The 15187-nt window shown below is 47.6% G+C and overlaps 1 protein-coding gene across 1 annotated transcript in view; it reads right to left on the bottom strand.

Moving 5' to 3' along the window:
- The window catches only part of DNHD1 (dynein heavy chain domain 1), a 792986-nt gene that overhangs the window by 622744 nt on the left and 155055 nt on the right, over positions 1 to 15187 (bottom strand). Inside the window, exons 7-10 of the mRNA XM_029601740.1 lie at positions 9520 to 9676; positions 8228 to 8479; positions 7951 to 8094; positions 4499 to 4613 (exon numbers count right to left, since the gene is read on the bottom strand). Coding sequence (XP_029457600.1) covers positions 4499 to 4613; positions 7951 to 8094; positions 8228 to 8479; positions 9520 to 9676 — 668 coding nt within the window. The remainder of the gene's footprint in view (positions 1 to 4498; positions 4614 to 7950; positions 8095 to 8227; positions 8480 to 9519; positions 9677 to 15187) is intronic.

The following is a 15187-nucleotide window of genomic DNA, read 5'->3' as shown; positions in this document are numbered from 1 at the left end:
ACCCAGTCACCTCTCCCATTCACACCCGACGGGACACTCTCCCCACCACCCAGTCACCCTCTCCCATTCACACCCGACGGGACCCTCTCCCCACCATCCAGTCACCTCTCCCATTCACACCCAAGGGGAACCTCCCCCCACCACCCAGTCACCTCTCCCATTCACACCCGACGGGACCCTCTCCCCACCACCCAGTCACCACTCCCATTCACACCCAAGGGGAACCTCCCCCCACCACCCAATCACCTCTCCCATTCACACCCGACGGGACCCTCTCCCCACCACCCAGTCACCTCTCTCATTCACACCCGACGGGACCCTCTCCCCACCACCCAGTCACCTCTCCCATTCACACCCGACGGGACCCTCTCCCCACCACCCAGTCACCTCTCTCATTCACACCCGACGGGAACCTCCCCCCCACCACCCAGTCACCTCTCCCATTCACACCCGACGGGAACCTCCCCCCACCACCCAGTCACCTCTCCCATTCACACCCAAGGGGAGCCTCCCCCCACCACCCAGTCACCTCTCCCATTCACAGCCGACGGGAACCTCCCTCCACCACCCAGTCACCTCTCCCATTCACACCCGACGGGACCCTCTCCCCACCATCCAGTCACCTCTCCCATTCACACCCGACGGGACCCTCTCCCCACCACCCAGTCACCTCTCCCATTCACACCCGACGGGACCCTCACCCCACCATCCAGTCACCTCTCCCATTCACACCCAAGGGGAACCTCCCCCCACCACCCAGTCACCTCTCCCATTCACACCCGACGGGACCCTCTCCCCACCACCCAGTCACCACTCCCATTCACAGCCGACGGGAACCTCCCTCCACCACCCAGTCACCTCTCCCATTCACACCCAACGGGACCCTCTCCCCACCACCCAGTCACCACTCCCATTCACACCCGACGGGAACCTCCCCCCACCACCCAGTCACCTCTCCCATTCACACCCAACAGGACCCTCTCCCCACCACCCAGTCACCTCTCCCATGTTACACAGCACATTCACACCCAAAGGGAACCTCACCCCACCATCCAGTCACCTCTCCCATGTTACACAGAACATTCACACCCAACGGGAACCTCACCCCACCATCCAGTCACCTCTCCCATTCACACCCAACGGGAACCTCCCCCCACCACCCAGTCACCTCTCCCATTCACACCCAACGGGACCCTCTCCCCACCACCCTGTCACCTCTCCCATTCACACCCAAGGGGAACCTCCCCCCACCACCCAGTCACCTCTCCCATTCACACCCAAGGGGAACCTCTCCCCACCATCCAGTCACCTCTCCCATTCACACCCGACGGGAACCTCCCCCCACCACCCAGTCACCTCTCCCATTCACACCCGACGGGACCCTCTCCCCACCACCCAGTCACCTCTCCCATTCACACCCGACGGGACCCTCTCCCCACCATCCAGTCACCTCTCCCATTCACACCCAAGGGGAACCTCCCCCCACCACCCAGTCACCTCTCCCATTCACACCCAACGGGACCCTCTCCCCACCACCCAGTCACCACTCCCATTCACAGCCGACGGGAACCTCCCTCCACCACCCAGTCACCTCTCCCATTCACACCCAACGGGACCCTCTCCCCACCACCCAGTCACCACTCCCATTCACACCCAACAGGACCCTCTCCCCACCACCCAGTCACCTCTCCCATGTTACACAGCACATTCACACCCAAAGGGAACCTCACCCCACCATCCAGTCACCTCTCCCATGTTACACAGAACATTCACACCCAACGGGAACCTCACCCCACCATCCAGTCACCTCTCCCATTCACACCCAACGGGAACCTCCCCCCACCACCCAGTCACCTCTCCCATTCACACCCAAGGGGAACCTCTCCCCACCATCCAGTCACCTCTCCCACATTACACAGCACATTCACACCCAAAGGAACCTCTCCCCACCACCCAGTCACCTCTCCCATGTTACACAGCACATTCACACCCAACGGGACCCTCTCCCCACCACCCAGTCACCTCTCCCATGTTACACAGCACATTCACACCCAACGGGAACCTCTCCCCACCACCCAGTCACCTCTCCCATGTTACACAGCACATTCACACCCAACGGGAACCTCTCCCCACCACCCAGTCACCTCTCCCATGTTACACAGCACATTCACACCCAACGGGAACCTCTCCCCACCATCCAGTCACCTCTCCCATGTTACACAGCACATTCACACCCTACGGGAACCTCTCCCCACCACCCAGTCACCTCTCCCATGTTACACAGCACATTCACACCCAACGGGAACCTCTCCCCACCACCCAGTCACCTCTCCCATGTTACACAGCACATTCACACCCAACGGGAACCTCTCCCCACCACCCAGTCACCTCTCCCATGTTACACAGCACATTCACACCCAACGGGAACCTCTCCCCACCACCCAGTCACCTCTCCCATGTTACACAGCACATTCACACCCAACGGGAACCTCTCCCCACCCACCCAGTCACCTCTCCCATGTTACACAGCACATTCACACCCAACGGGAACCTCTCCCCACCACCCAGTCACCTCTCCCATGTTACACAGCACATTCACACTCAACGGGAACCTCTCCCCACCATACAGTCACCTCTCCCATGTTACACAGCACATTCACACCCAATGGGAACTTCACCCCACCATCCAGTCACCTCTGCCATGTTACACAGCACATTCACAACCTCTCCCCACCACCCAGTCACCTATCCCATGTTACACAGCACATTCACACCCAACGGGAACCTCTCCCCACCATCCAGTCACCTCTCCCATGTTACACAGCACATTCACACCCAACGGGAACCTCTCCCCACCACCCAGTCACCTCTCCCATGTTACACAGCACATTCACACCCAACGGGAACCTCTCCCCACCACCCAGTCACCTCTCCCATGTTACACAGCACATTCACACCCAACGGGAACCTCTCCCCACCACCCAGTCACCTCTCCCATGTTACACAACACATTCACACCCAACGGGAACCTCTCCCCACCACCCAGTCACCTCTCCCATGTTACACAGCACATTCACACTCAACAGGAACCTCTCCCCACCATACAGTCACCTCTCCCATGTTACACAGCACATTCACACCCAATGGGAACTTCACCCTACCATCCAGTCACCTCTGCCATGTTACACAGCACATTCACAACCTCTCCCCACCACCCAGTCACCTATCCCATGTTACACAGCACATTCACACCCAACGGGAACCTCTCCCCACCACCCAGTCACCTCTCCCATGTTACACAGCACATTCACACCCAACGGGAACCTCTCCCCACCATCCATTCACCTCTCCCATGTTACACAGCACATTCACACCCAATGGGAACCTCTCCCCACCATCCAGTCACCTCTCCCATGTTACACTGCACATTCACACCCAAAGGGAACCTTCCCCCACCATCCAGTCACCTCTCCCATGTTACACAGCACATTCACACCCAACGGGAACCTCTCCCCACCACCCAGTCACCTCTCCCATGTTACACAGCACATTCACACCCAACGGGAACCTCTCCCCACCACCCAGTCACCTCTCTCATGTTACACAGCACATTCACACCCAATGGGAACCTTTCCCCACCACCCAGTCACCTCTCTCATGTTACACTGCACACTCACACTCAACGGGAACCTCTCCCCACCATCCAGTCACCTCTCCCATGTTACACTGCACATTCACACCCAAAGGGAACCTCCCCCCACCATCCAGTCACCTCTCCCATGATACACAGCACATTCACACCAAATGGGAACCTCTCCCCACCACCCATTTACCCCTCCCATGTTATACAACACATTCACACCCAATGGGAAACTCTCCCCACCACCCAGTCATTTCTCCCATGTTACACAGCACATTCACACCCAATAGGAACCTCCCCCCACCATCCATTCACCTCTCCCATGTTACACAGCACATTCACACCCAATGGGAACCTCTCCCCACCATCCAGTCACCTCTCCCATGTTACACTGCACATTCACACCCAAAGGGAACCTTCCCCCACCATCCAGTCACCTCTCCCATGTTACACAGCACATTCACACCAAGTGGGAACCTCTCCCCACCACCCATGTTATACAACACATTCACACCCAATGGGAACCTCTCCCCACCACCCAGTCACCCTCTCCCCACCACCCAGTCACCTCTCCCATGTTACACAGCACATTCACACCCAATAGGAACCTCCCCCCACCATCCATTCACCTCTCCCATGTTTCACAGCGCATTCACACCCAATGGGAACCTCTCCTGCCAGCCAATCACCCGTTTTAAAGAGTACAGTCAAATCCAACTGGAACCTCTCTGTCATTGACATTGTAACCCCATTCATTATATAGCCACCTTTATGTCCAAAGAAGTTCTTCCCATATGATAATGAGGTTCATAGAATTTTCTACTTTAATTTTGACTAATTTTTGTCATAGAACTCTACCTGTCTCATCTACTGTGGAAGAACTCTTTTGCATATCACTGGAATCTGAGTCTTCTCTTTCTTCTCTTTCTTCTATTGTTTCTTTGCTTTCTTTTCCATTAGTAGATGGTACAAGCTACAAGTGACCAAGAAAGTGTTATAGTTCCATCTGCTACATATGTTATATGAAGATTTGTAGGCAGAATCATTGCTGGGTATGAAAAATTACTGTGTTGCCCCTATTTGTTTGTATATAGTGTATCTCCATACAATAATATGCACTGACCACAGTGCCAGCTGGCACCATCTTTGCATACTAGCAGGCAAGACAGGAGCATTTGGGGAATACTTATGCCCCATTCAGGAATTATGGACCTGTATATGGGAGTAAGATGAGCTTGGAGGATGAAGGGGGTGGGTGTAGGGCTGCTTCAGGGATATTAGGAACCTTAAGTAAACCTTACCCTTTCTCACATGACCCTTTCTACACATAATGAAATATCATGCATTTTACATAAAAAAGGAAATTCAAAAGTATAACCTTCTGAGGTAAAGATATCAATTAAACAACATGTATTTTAAGAACATAAGAACATGCCATACTGAGTCAGATCAAAAGTGCATCAAGCCCAGTATCCTGTTTCCAAAAGTGGCCAATCCAGGTCAGAAGTACCTGTCAGGATCCCAAGAGGTAGAGAGATCCCAAGCTGCTTATCCCAAGAATAAGCAGTGGATTTCTGCAACTCCATCTTAATAATGGTTTATGAACTTTTCTTCCAGGAAGTTGTACAAGCCTTTTTAAACCTAGTTACACTAACAATTTTCACTATATGCTCTGGCTAAAAATTCCAGAGTTTAATTATGCATTGAGTAAAAAAAAAATATTTTCTCCTATTTGACTTAATTGCATCACATAGTAACGTCACTGAATGTCCCCCAGTCTTTGCAGTTTTTGAAAGAGTAAACAACTGATTTACATTTACCCTTTCTACTCCAGACATGATTTTATAGACCTCTATTATATCTCCCCTCAGCAGTCTCTTGTCTAAGATGAAGAATACTAAATTCTTTAGCCTTGATTCATAGGGAGATCGTTCCATCTCCTTTATCAATTTGGTCATCCTTTTCTGTACCTTTGCTAATTCCACTGTATCTTTTTTTAGATGTGGTGACCAGAATTGCACACAAAACTCAAGGTGCAGCCATACCATGGTACAATACAGAGACATTATGATATTCTTTGTTTTATTCTCCATTCCTTTCCTAATAATCCCCAGCATTCTGTGTGTGTATGATATATGAACACAAGATGAGGATGCACCATGGAGTGATACAGAGACATTATGATATTCTCTGTTTTATTCTCCTTCCTTTCCTAATAATCCCCAGCATTCTGTTTGTGTATGATATATGAACACAAGATGAGGATGCACCATGGAGTGATACAGAGACATTATGATATTCTCTGTTTTATTCTCCATTCCTTCCCTAATAATCCCCAGCATTCTGTTTGTGTATGATATATGAACACAAGATGAGGATGCACCATGGAGTGATACAGAGACATTATGATATTCTCTGTTTTATTCTCCATTTCTTTCCTAATAATCCCCAGCATTCTGTTTGTGTATGATATATGAACACAAGATGAGGATGCACCATGGAGTGATACAGAGAGATTATGATATTCTCTGTTTTATTCTCCATTCCTTTCCTAATAATCCCCAGCATTCTGTTTGTGTATGATATATGAACACAAGATGAGGATGCACCATGGAGTGATACAGAGGCATTATGATATTCTCTGTTTTATTCTCCATTTCTTTCCTAATAATCCCCAGCATTCTGTTTGTGTATGATATATGAACACAAGATGAGGATGCACCATGGAGTGATACAGAGACATTATGATATTCTCTGTTTTATTCTCCATTCCTTTCCTAATAATCCCCAGCATTCTGTTTGTGTATGATATATGAACACAAGATGAGGATGCACCATGGAGTGATACAGAGGCATTATCATATTCTCTGTTTTATTCTCCATTCCTTTCCTAATAATCCCCAGCATTCTGTTTGTGTATGATATATGAACACAAGATGAGGATGCACCATGGAGTGATAAAGAGGCATTATGATATTCTCTGTTTTATTCTCCTTCCTTTCCTAATAATCCCCAGCATTCTGTTTGTGTATGATATATGAACACAAGATGAGGATGCACCATGGAGTGATACAGAGGCATTATGATATTCTCTGTTTTATTCTCCTTCCTTTCCTAATAATCCCCAGCATTCTGTTTGTGTATGATATATGAACACAAGATGAGGATGCACCATGGAGTGATACAGAGGCATTATGATATTCTCTGTTTTATTCTCCATTCCTTTCCTAATAAGCCCCAGCATTCTGTTTGTGTATGATATATGAACACAAGATGAGGATGCACCATGGAGTGATACAGAGGCATTATGATATTCTCTGTTTTATTCTCCATTCCTTTCCTAATAATCCCCAGCATTCTGTTTGTGTATGATATATGAACACAAGATGAGGATGCACCTTGGTTTGGGTACAGGTCAATACTGAGGGACTGCAGGTGGCACCTTGGGTTATGTACTGTGTCAGTGAAACTTTCTCTGTCTCCATCTGCCAGCAGGGAGGCAAAACCAAAGACTCTGGACTGATCTGTGGTACTAACAGGAATGAAAATTAGCAGGTAAGAATCAATTTTCCTATATTTCAAATACCTAACATTATCCCCAGGTTAGATAGACTATTTATCCCTAGTAAATGGCCTAATACAGCTTTGTGAATGAGCCCCTCTGGAAATAGGGAAATACTTGCAGTATCTGAATGTAATACACTTTGAAGTACTGGAAAGGTGGAATAAAAATGAAATAAATAAATAAACAAAAACCCAACAGCATCTTCATATAAGTTCCGAATCAAAGTTCAACTCAAGTTGCACATCCAGAATGTGCAAAGCTTCTACAGTCAAAGGAGAAAAGGGGTCACATGGGAGTAACTGTGCCTGCTTCGACAGCAAGGCTTGCCCAGGATGTAGCACTACTGGCTCTGCAGCAAGAGCAGCTTTCATCAGACCCTAACTTCAGAGCAGACCTTTATTTTTCTCCCTTGTGCACTGCCTGACTGCAGCCAGCCCGCAGACATAAGGCCTCATTTTCAAAAGCATTTCCATGCTTGAAATCGGGTTATACACGTAAACATGCACATTACTCAAGTAAGTGGGCTTTTGAGAATTGCTACAATATCTGTCCATAGGTTTTATCAACATAAAGTGCCTTTATTCGGGTAAATGGCTTTTGAAAATTGCTACAATGGTATGTTAAATTTACATGTGCAACTCCTTTGAAAATTCACCTGATAGTGTGCACAAGTAACATCACATAGCTCAGTCCTATCCTGATAAACACAGAGATGATCTGTCCTTGCGTTCCCTCAGCTACTCACCTGCACAACTGAGCGTAGCGCAGAGTCCAGAGCACTGCACAGGCAGTCTTGCACGAGCTGACCGGAGGGAACAAGGACCAACTGTCTGTCAGAGTCAAACACAAGACTCACTTTCAAGAAAGCTTCTCGTTCAGGGGATACTGTCTGAACAATGGAAGAGAAAAAGGAGAGCACTGCAGTCAGAATTGTGGAACAAGAGTTCACTAGAAAGACGAGGGAGAGAGAGGATAGACATAGAGAGCTAACACTGATGGATAGAAGAAAGAGAAGATCTCACCTGTATGACTTTGTAGACAAAAGTTGTAACCTCTTCTTGCATGATGCTGACCAAGCTCTGGCAGACCATGTGATTTACCAGGTGAGCTAGGTTTCCAAGTCTCTGCATGCAGAATTGGGCTTTACGTAGCTTCTTCTCCATTTCAACCTGCAGAATTCTCTGTAGATGAAGTGGCTCATTTACTACCAACGGCCTGGGATTTTGCACCTGCTTCTGTAGGATCTCTACTATCTTGTAACTGTCATCTCGGAGCTGTGGGTAAAACAGCAAAGGTTTAGTGAGCAAGTGGGCTTTCCATTCCCCTAAGTAAACCCACAGATTATAAAGGTAAAAGGAATAGTTAGCAACTGAATGTCCTGATGCCAGACCAGAACAAACAATGACAGAGAGCCAATAGGGGTGAAAGAAGCTACTTTTGCTCATCCTGTAGGTCAACCAGCCTGATCATGTGAATTTGTCCCATCTCACAACCCAACTCAGTGTTTCTCAACCTTTTCATGACCAAAGCATACCTATAATTAACCAAATGTTGTATGGCACACCTGCCTCCATGGCCCAGGTAGTGTGGACAAGGAGAGGACTCATATGGTCAAAAGAACTTGAGAAGTACAGAAAGCCTCACTAAGGGAAGGGACACAGTTACACCCATCACAGTGGCCCAGCTCACTCTATATACAAGTGCAGGAGAAAGGAGTGTGGTGCGGGCAGCTGGCTCAATTAGTTACCTTGGCTGCCAGAGCTCCTCCACAGCTAATGCTGCTACCAGCACTCACAGTGGGTCACATCCAATGCTCAGTGTATGCTCTCCTCATCTTACTCCGCCTGGGGATGAGAGAGAGGCTGGAAGGACTCACAGGAGGAAGTTCTGTGCGCAATGTGTGCTATTAAGTTCACCTAGAGAATAGCCACTGCCATTAGCAGTGGTAACATGGAATAGACTTAGTTTTTGGGTACTTGCCAGGTTCTTGTGGCCTGGATTGGCCACTGTTGGAAACAGGATGCTGGGCTTGATGGACCCTTGGTCTGACCCAGTATGGCATTTTCTTATTGCGCAAAGCAGGACCCAGTTATCTATGCCTTGCATACTTCCTATTAATTAGCACACTCTGGGACTGATGCTGTAGCTAGGAAGAAGATGCAAGCATGAATACACATTTTTCAGAAAGGAGCTTCTACAGCTTTAAGAGCTACTGCTGGTGTCTCTTGTTGCTGCACCTCAGCAGTAGGCAGTGGTGACTTTTTGATGGCTGGTCTAACCCTGAGAGTTTGCTCTCTTCCTAATTTGCTCTCACCAGTTTGAGTATTGCAGTGCAGAAGCTGAGGAATTTCTTCAGCGTGATTCTTGCTTGTTCATTCTGGCTCGTCAGTGCCTGCTGGAGCTCCAAGAAAGTGAAGCAGTGGGAGTGGATATGGGGGAACCAGTGCACAGAGCTTAGCTCTTGCAGGAGTCTGCAGATGTAGGACAGAAGAAGAAAGTGAGTGCAAAAAGGGAGAGTCCCTTCTATCCTGACTGTATTCTCACCATATTACAAGATCTCACGCCAAAGAGCACATCACAAGCCATGAACTTTCAATTCACAAGAAATACAGACCTGGAGAGACACTGCAGGAGTATACACTCAGTTACTCATCTTAATAACTGGTTTCTATTTGTATTGCTATGTTTGATGAATCTACACTGTTTTGGATGACTCTACCAAGGAGGCGATTTAGAAATTCAATAAATAAAAGAAATGGTGTGACTGAGAAATACCCACCGGGTACCCACCCAGGGCACATGCAGTGGCCACAGAAAGGACAGAAAGTGAGTGGGAGTTCTAGAGGGAAACAGAGAGGCGAAGGGATCAGCTATGCAGAGCAAAATGGCTGCTTCCTCTGCACTTAGGCAGGCCAATCCACACCAGTGGGTTATGCACTCCTACCAGCAGATGGAGACAGAGCAAACTAACGTCACAGTATATATACTCCTGCAGTGACATCAGCCCCCCAGTATTCTCCATCTCCAGCAGATGGTGGACATGCATCTTCCTACTGGGGATTGCTTGTAGTAAAAAAAAAAAAAAAATAGAACAGAGAAGACTAAAGGAAGATTCAGACGCACTGCTTGAGCTCCTGAGGTTAGGAGAGGATTCAGACGCACAGCTTGAGTGCCTGAGGTTAGGAAACGGTATGGTTTAATATCACAAAAAGGATACGGAAAAGAAGCACAAAGACCCAAGTTTTGCAGTTCAAAAACACGGACTTTGCTGAAATGGGGAAGTATCTGGAGGAAGAACGAGAGAGATGTGGATCAACAGTGGACCAATCTAAAAGGAGCAATTACCAAAGGCAACTAATCTATATGTTAGAAAAGTAAAGAAAAGCAAAAGAAAAATGAAACCTATCTGGTTCTCAAAGGAGGTGGCTGACAAAATAAAGGCTAAAAGAACAGCGTTCAAGAAATATAAAAGATCCCAAAGGGAAGAGCACAAAGAAGAATATCTGGTAGAACTGAGGGAGACGAAGAAATTAATCAAGACAGCAAAACGTCAAGCGGAAGAGAGGATTGCCAAGGAGGTAAAGAGAGGTAACAAAACATTTTTCAGATACATCAGTGAAAAGAGAAAAGTTCAAAGTGGTATAGTGAAATTGAAAGGTGGAAAGGATCAATGAGTGGAGAGAGACGAAGAAATGGCAGAAATATTAAACGAATATTTCAGTTCTGTGTTCACTAAAGAGGACCCTGGAGAAGGACGTCGCTAGTTAACAAGAAACTGGAGGGGTGTGGAGTAGATGTAACTCCATTTACAGTAGAAAATGTATGGGAAGAGCTGGAGAAACTGAAAGTGGACAAAGCCATGGGGCCTGATGAAGTTCATCCCAGGATACTGAGGGAGCTCAGAGATGTGCTGGAGGGTCTGCTGTGTGACCTGTTCCATAGATCCCTAGAAACAGGAGTGGTGCCGAGTGATTGGAGAAGAGCGGTGGTGGTCCTGCTTCACAAAAGTGGGAACAGAGAAGAGGCTGGTAACTACAGACCAGTTAGCCTCACTTTGGTGGTGGGAAAAGTAATGGAGTCACTGTTGAAAGAGAGAATAGTAAACTATCTACAGTCGGGAGAATTGCTGGACCAGAGACAGCATGGATTCACCAGGGGAAGATCCTGTCAGACAAATCTGATTGACTTTTTTGACTGGGTAACCAAGGAATTGGATCAAGGAAGAGCAGTCGATGTCATCTACTTGGATTTCAGCAAAGCTTTTGATACAGTCCCGCACAGGAAACTGGTGAATAAAATGAGAAGCTTAGGAGTGAGTGCCGAGTTAGTGGCCTGGATTGCAATGCAAACTGGTTGACAGACAGAAGACAAAGTGTGATGGTAAATGGAACTCTCTCTGAAGAGAGAGCAGTTTTAAGCGGTGTACCGCAAGGATCGGTGTTAGGACCGGTCCTGTTCAATATCTTTGTGAGCGACATTGTGGACGGGATAGAAGGTAAGGTTTGTCTTTTTGTGGAAGACACTAAGATCTGCAACAGAGTGGACATGCCAGAAGGAGTGGAGAGAATGAGATGGGATTTAAGGAAGCTGGAAGAGTGGTCGAAGATATGGCAGCTGAGATTCAATGCCAAGAAGTGCAGAGTCATACATATGGGGTGTGGAAATCCGAATGAACTGTATTCAATGGGGGGAGAAAGGCTGATGTGCACGGAACAGGAGAGAGACCTTAGGGTGATAGTGTCTAATGATCTGAAGTCAGCGAAACAATGTGACAAGGCGATAGCTAAAGCCAGGAGAATGCTGGGCTGCATAGAGAGAGGAATATCGAGTAAGAAAAGGTAAGTAATTATCCCCTTGTACAGGTCCTTGGTGAGGCCTCACCTGGAGTACTGTGTTCAGTTCTGGAGACCATATCTCCAAAGAGACAGAGACAAGATGGAGGCGGTCCAGAGAAGGGTGACCAAAAAGGTAGATGGTCTTCATCAAATGACTTATGAGGACAGATTGAAGAATCTAAATATGTATACCCTGGAGGAAAGGAGAAGCAGAGGTGATATGATACAGACTTTCAGATACCTGAAAGGTTTTAATGATCCAAAGATAACGACAAACCTTTTCTGTCAGAAAAAAATCAGCAGAACCGGGGGTCACGATTTGAAGCTCCAGGGAGGAAGACTCAAAATCAATGTCAGGAAGTATTTCTTCACGGAGAGGGTGGTGGATGCCTGGAATGCCCTTCCGGAGGAAGTGGTGAAGACCAGAACTGTGAAGGACTTCAAAGGGGCATGGGATAAACACTGTGGATCCATAAAGTCTAGAGGACGTGAATGAAGAGTGGGTGGCTCATGGGAACGACGGCTACTACCTGGTGATAATACCCTTATTCAATAAACATACACACGGTTAATGCAACTCCAACATTGCACTAAGCTTCAACGGCAAGTGGAAATGTTGAAAAAAGGATTTGCATTCACAAAAAAGTGGGGAGTAGCTTGCTTGTTACGGCGGTTACTACCCCAAACCAAATAAGCCTGATACTTCACTTTCAATGCATATCCAGCATAGCTCTCTGCTTCAACGGCAGGAGAGAAAGACTCATACTTCACGCATATCCAGCATAGCTCTCTGCTTCAACGGCAGGGGAGAAAATCTGATACTTCACTTTCAATGCATATCCAGCATAGCTCTCTGCTTCAACGGCAGGGGGAATGAAGAAAAGTGGATCTATATACAGACAACCACCAACAAGGACTGAATTACATAGTCTGGGTAAACAAATAAGCATGGGTGTAGCTTGCTTATTGCGGCGGTTACTACCCCTAACTAATTAAGCTGGATATTTCACTTAGATGCAGTTCCAACACTGCTCTCTACATTAATGGTGGGGGTGAAAGGGAAATAGAACCAAAAGATTACTAGTCTGGAAGCCTGACCAGGCATAGGCTTAAAAAAAAAGCAGGAAAAAGGACTAGGGAGTGCAGTGAAACGATTGTGCTCTCAGCCAGGGAGGGCAGAGCTCAGGTTAATATAAAAACAATAGTAGGGAAATTTTAAGTTCCCTCTTTTTCCTTACTCGTTCCTTCTTCCCTCTGAATTTTCCTCTGCGTCTCTTACCCCCTTTTCCCTCTCACTTCTCTTGAGAAATAATGTAGAATGGAGGTGGCTAGGCCTTGGCGGGTTGAGCAGCTTTTTTGCTAAGTCCTGCTTCTCAGACTCAATTCAGTCAGCCGTGGCAGCATTTTTTTCCTGTGTGCTTAGGCATGTGCGCGCGCATTCTCGCTTTGTGGCAGTGTCCTGATGTGGGCGTGCACATGTACGGGTACTTGTGCACGTAAGGCTGCAGCCTAAATTTGAGTGCATATTTGTGCGAGTATACCCAGGCATTGTTGAGTGCACACAGGAGGTCACCTAGAGCCAAGTGCAGGAAAACTATGATGCCGGGAACAAAAAAGTCTAAATGCCTTGCTATCTGTGAAGCTTGCCATATAAGGGCAATCCAGCCATCACTCTCTCTATGCTTGTGTCATAGCTGTTTAGATGCTCAAGGCAATTTGGCTACTACAGATTTTGCTGATGGGATATCCCTTAGCCTATGGTGGCTCTGGAGGGGAATGGGGCAGGAGGTGACACAGAGGTCAATTCCCCTCCCCCTTGTTCCCCTTCCCGAGAGAGGGGTCATAGACTGCCATGATTGGCCTTGGGCCCCGATATGGATCCATCCTACTTCTCCTGGGGAGAATTTTTCCAGGGCCTACAGGCTTTTCTGCAGTAATGCCCAGTGGAAGTGAAGCAACCTACTAAGACGGGATCACATGCTTGGGTCTCCCACTTGTCAGCCACTGCAGGCAAACATCACAGGGAGGCTATCCTTTGAGATGTTCATGAGAACGTGGATCATGAAACATCAGATGACTCCAATGGGGACTTGGTTTTCTCCCCCCTTCAAGAGAGAGAAATTACACTTAATTTGGAGCCACATCAGACTCTACTCTGGTTTTTTCACAAAGATGAGTTGCTGAGTCTGTTGACTCAGACCCTGAAGATACTCAGTGTGGTCAGGGGTGATGTTATGGACATACAAAAGAAAGATCCCATATTGGTCACTTTACGCAAAGTGTCCTGTTTCTTTTCTCTCCTGTGTCCAATTCAAGAGTTAACTGACCTTGAGTGGAATGCCCTGGAGGCAACTTTTAATGGGGAGGGGGTACGCTTTAGCGGGTTTGTACCGCTTGGATCTGAAGGCAAGGGAACAGTTGTGATTCCTGAAAGTGGATGTCTTTGTATGCACTGTTACCAAGCAAAGCACTATTTTAGTAGGAGGAGGGGCAGCAATGAAAGATGCTCAGGATAGGAGGATTGAGGCTATCCTTATACAGGCCTTTGAGGCCATGGCAATGAATTTGCAAATTGCTTTTTGCTGCTGCCTGGTGGCTCGGATTGGTTTGCTTCTCTTTCAAGAGATGCAAGGAGTGGGTCCAATGGTAGGTTGGTAATGGAACCGGGAGCTGCTTTCTTAGTCGATGTGGGCTGTGACTTGGTGCAGACAGCCGATAGAAGAGTGGCTTCCGTGATAGCAACTAGGTGCCACTTATGGATGCAAAATTGGTCAGCAGACACTATTTCCAATTCCAATCTCACAGAGTTACCCTTTAAGGGTTCTCTTTTATTTGGAAGTGAGATGGAGAAGATGGAAAATAGCTGGGACAAATCCAATGTTCCTCGATTGCCAAAGGACAAGAAGGCGGCATTGCATCCTTTTGGGGTGAAAGCCACTTCAGGGATTCCCATTAGTTTCATCCTTACAGAGGAGCAACTACTCAAAGGACTAGTCCCTTCAGAAGATCTCAATCCTTTTGGCCTAAGAAGCCTTGTAAGGATACAGGCTCCAGGGAGCACCTCGATCTTCACAATGAAAGTGTGAGGGCTCACCTATGGGATCAGGATATAAGTGGGCTCGCTCTGCGACGCATGTGGCCTCTTTG

Source organism: Rhinatrema bivittatum, chromosome 5, assembly GCF_901001135.1.
Source record: "Rhinatrema bivittatum chromosome 5, aRhiBiv1.1, whole genome shotgun sequence".
Taxonomy (NCBI): Eukaryota; Metazoa; Chordata; class Amphibia; order Gymnophiona; family Rhinatrematidae; genus Rhinatrema; species Rhinatrema bivittatum.
The sequence above is the reverse complement of the archived record's forward strand: the minus strand, read 5'-3'. Positions and strand labels throughout refer to the sequence as shown.